General features: G+C 32.8%; 1 protein-coding gene across 1 annotated transcript in view; it reads right to left on the bottom strand.

Annotated features, from left to right (window-relative positions):
- The window catches only part of LOC136842627 (uncharacterized), an 87,784-nt gene that overhangs the window by 84,932 nt on the left and 352 nt on the right, over positions 1-2,500 (bottom strand). Inside the window, exon 1 of the mRNA XM_067110242.1 lies at positions 2,438-2,500. This exon is cut by the window's right edge and continues 352 nt beyond it. Within this exon, the coding sequence (XP_066966343.1) occupies positions 2,438-2,490 (53 nt within the window). The 5' untranslated portion in view covers positions 2,491-2,500. The remainder of the gene's footprint in view (positions 1-2,437) is intronic.

Below are 2,500 nucleotides of genomic sequence, written 5' to 3'. Positions count from 1 at the left end.
GGAAGAGAAACGAACGGTAATTGGAGGCGATTAACAACGGTCTACGGATGCCTAGTGGTTTCCCAGCCTGAATTTGAGTTCACAACTTCACACACACACGCACACACACACACGCACGCACACACACGCACACAGCAAGGAATGGACGGACTGTAGTTAAGGTCTGTTAACAGTTAGAGAGGAAAAAAACAATACTGAAACATTCTGTAAACTCACATGCACAGTATTTTATATTTTGTATGCTAATTAAAGAGCTGTTTATTTATATATATATATATGTATATATAATATATATATAATATATATATATATATAATATATATATATATATATATATATATACATACATATATACATATATATATATATATATATATATATATATATATATATATATATATATATATATATATATATATATATATATATATATATATATATATATATATATATATATATATATATAGAAAGATAGAGAGATGTATTGACAGGTGGGATAAGATACAGCCTTATATTTTAATAAGTACTCTGCGTAGAAACAAAACACTACATTATCCCATTCCAGATCGTCATTATTCATTCATAAATATCTTCATCACATGGTTCTCCAATCCTCAGGCACTTGGATACTGGACATTTTCAGTTTATTTCTTTTATTCGATTTTATTTACCGTCCTTTATATCCCTGTAGGAAAACTTTCATTCTTTATGCCTAGCATGAAAACTACTTATTTATTCAAAAGAAGGTACCTTTATTTATATTTATAAGTTTACTATAAAACTGATTTAGGTTACGGGTAATTCTAATGAAGAGCTCCTCACGGAGGTATTGTTTATTAATGACATTTTGTGACCGAACAATATAGAAAAAGGTGTATATGATGCAGTACAGGTGAGATAACTCGAGAAATTTACGGAAATAAAGTGAGAAATTGACCGTCTTTTGTTGTTTTTTAAGCAGAAAAGCTCCGCGGGCCGCCATGTTTAGTATCAGCCCCTCGTTGATCAGAGTAGTAAAAACATAAAAAAGACGGTAAATTTCCACAGTATTTCAGTAAATTTCTCAAGTTATCTCGCCTGCACTGCATCATATACACTTTTTTCTATGCCGTTCAGTAAAAAAATTTAATTAATAAACAATATCTCCGTTCGGAGCTCTTCCTTAGAATGACCAAGTTACGTGTACTGAATTAGCAGCTAACCGCACAATTTCGGTCTTTCAGAGTTTCTACGGTCCATGGATTTTGGGAGCCACCCACATCACGCGTTGCAGCAAAAGTATAAAGTACTCAGCACGATCCAGTTAATTATTTTACGCTCCCAATATTATCCAGAGAATAATTTCAGGTCCTCAGCATTATCTAGGGAACAATTTTAGGGGTTAAGAAAATTCATTTAGATTCTCAGCGTTTCCAAGAAATTCCTCTAGCCTCGGGAAATCATTTTATTCTTTACATATTCCGAGAAATTAAAAATTTTTCCGTTCTCCGTGATATCCTTACGATATTATTAGTTTATCCTCATTATTCTGTAATTTACTTCAGATTCTCAGACTTATCCAAGAAATAAACTCAGATTCTCAATATTATACGCAAAAATATTTTAGAATTTAACACAACCAATATTTTTTTATAAATGTTTGACGTTACCAATCTACTCTTTACATTTCCAGCATTATCCAAGAACATTTTTTTGTCAGTGACATCAGTTACCTTATCTTATGCGTAGAGAAGTCTTGTATCTTACAGATAACCTAAAAAATATTAAAAGAAAGTAAAAAAAAAAAAGCATTCGAAATCATTTCACTTACACAGAACACAACCATATATTTAGGAGATAAGTGGAATTCATTATAAGAAATAACAAATCACGAAGTCGGATGTCACGATCACGTGCATCGTTGATCTTGAAATCTGAAGTTCAAAAGTTCCTGCCGTTATTTAATTTCTTGCGCAGAATGACGCACAACTAAGACGAATTTGGGGTCGCGTCACAACCCAACACGGTTATCTAAAATGCTGCAGGTCACAAATATCACCAAGGTCACACAGTATCATCAACAAAGCCTTAATAGATCACGTGCGACTACACCGTAAGCCGGGAACTCTTCAGTGCCAAGGGCAACATTTTTTTTTTTTTTTTTTTGTCATTCCGACGACAAATTTTTGTTTTTCCGGCAACAATTTTTTTCCTTTGTTTTTCCTGCAGACGCCGTGACTTTTATTATTTAGGTTGTTTTTTCTTTCACATAAAAAAACATACGATTCTGTATTTTCGATTACAAAATGTATTATGCAAGTATTTTTTACCGTTTTCTTTATCCTTCGATCACGCATAAAGTGGAGCATTTGAACGCCTAGCGTCAATCGTAAGTAAAGGAAAATTAACCCATTTCATGCCGGGAACTTAAAATCAACTGAAAAGACCGTATACTTACCATACAGTCGCCAACCACCACATCCTGGCTTCACACTTATTCTTCAGAATCATGACTTTGGTT

Source organism: Macrobrachium rosenbergii, chromosome 10 (genome assembly GCF_040412425.1).
Source record: "Macrobrachium rosenbergii isolate ZJJX-2024 chromosome 10, ASM4041242v1, whole genome shotgun sequence".
Lineage (NCBI taxonomy): Eukaryota > Metazoa > Arthropoda > Malacostraca > Decapoda > Palaemonidae > Macrobrachium > Macrobrachium rosenbergii.
The sequence above is the reverse complement of the archived record's forward strand: the minus strand, read 5'-3'. Positions and strand labels throughout refer to the sequence as shown.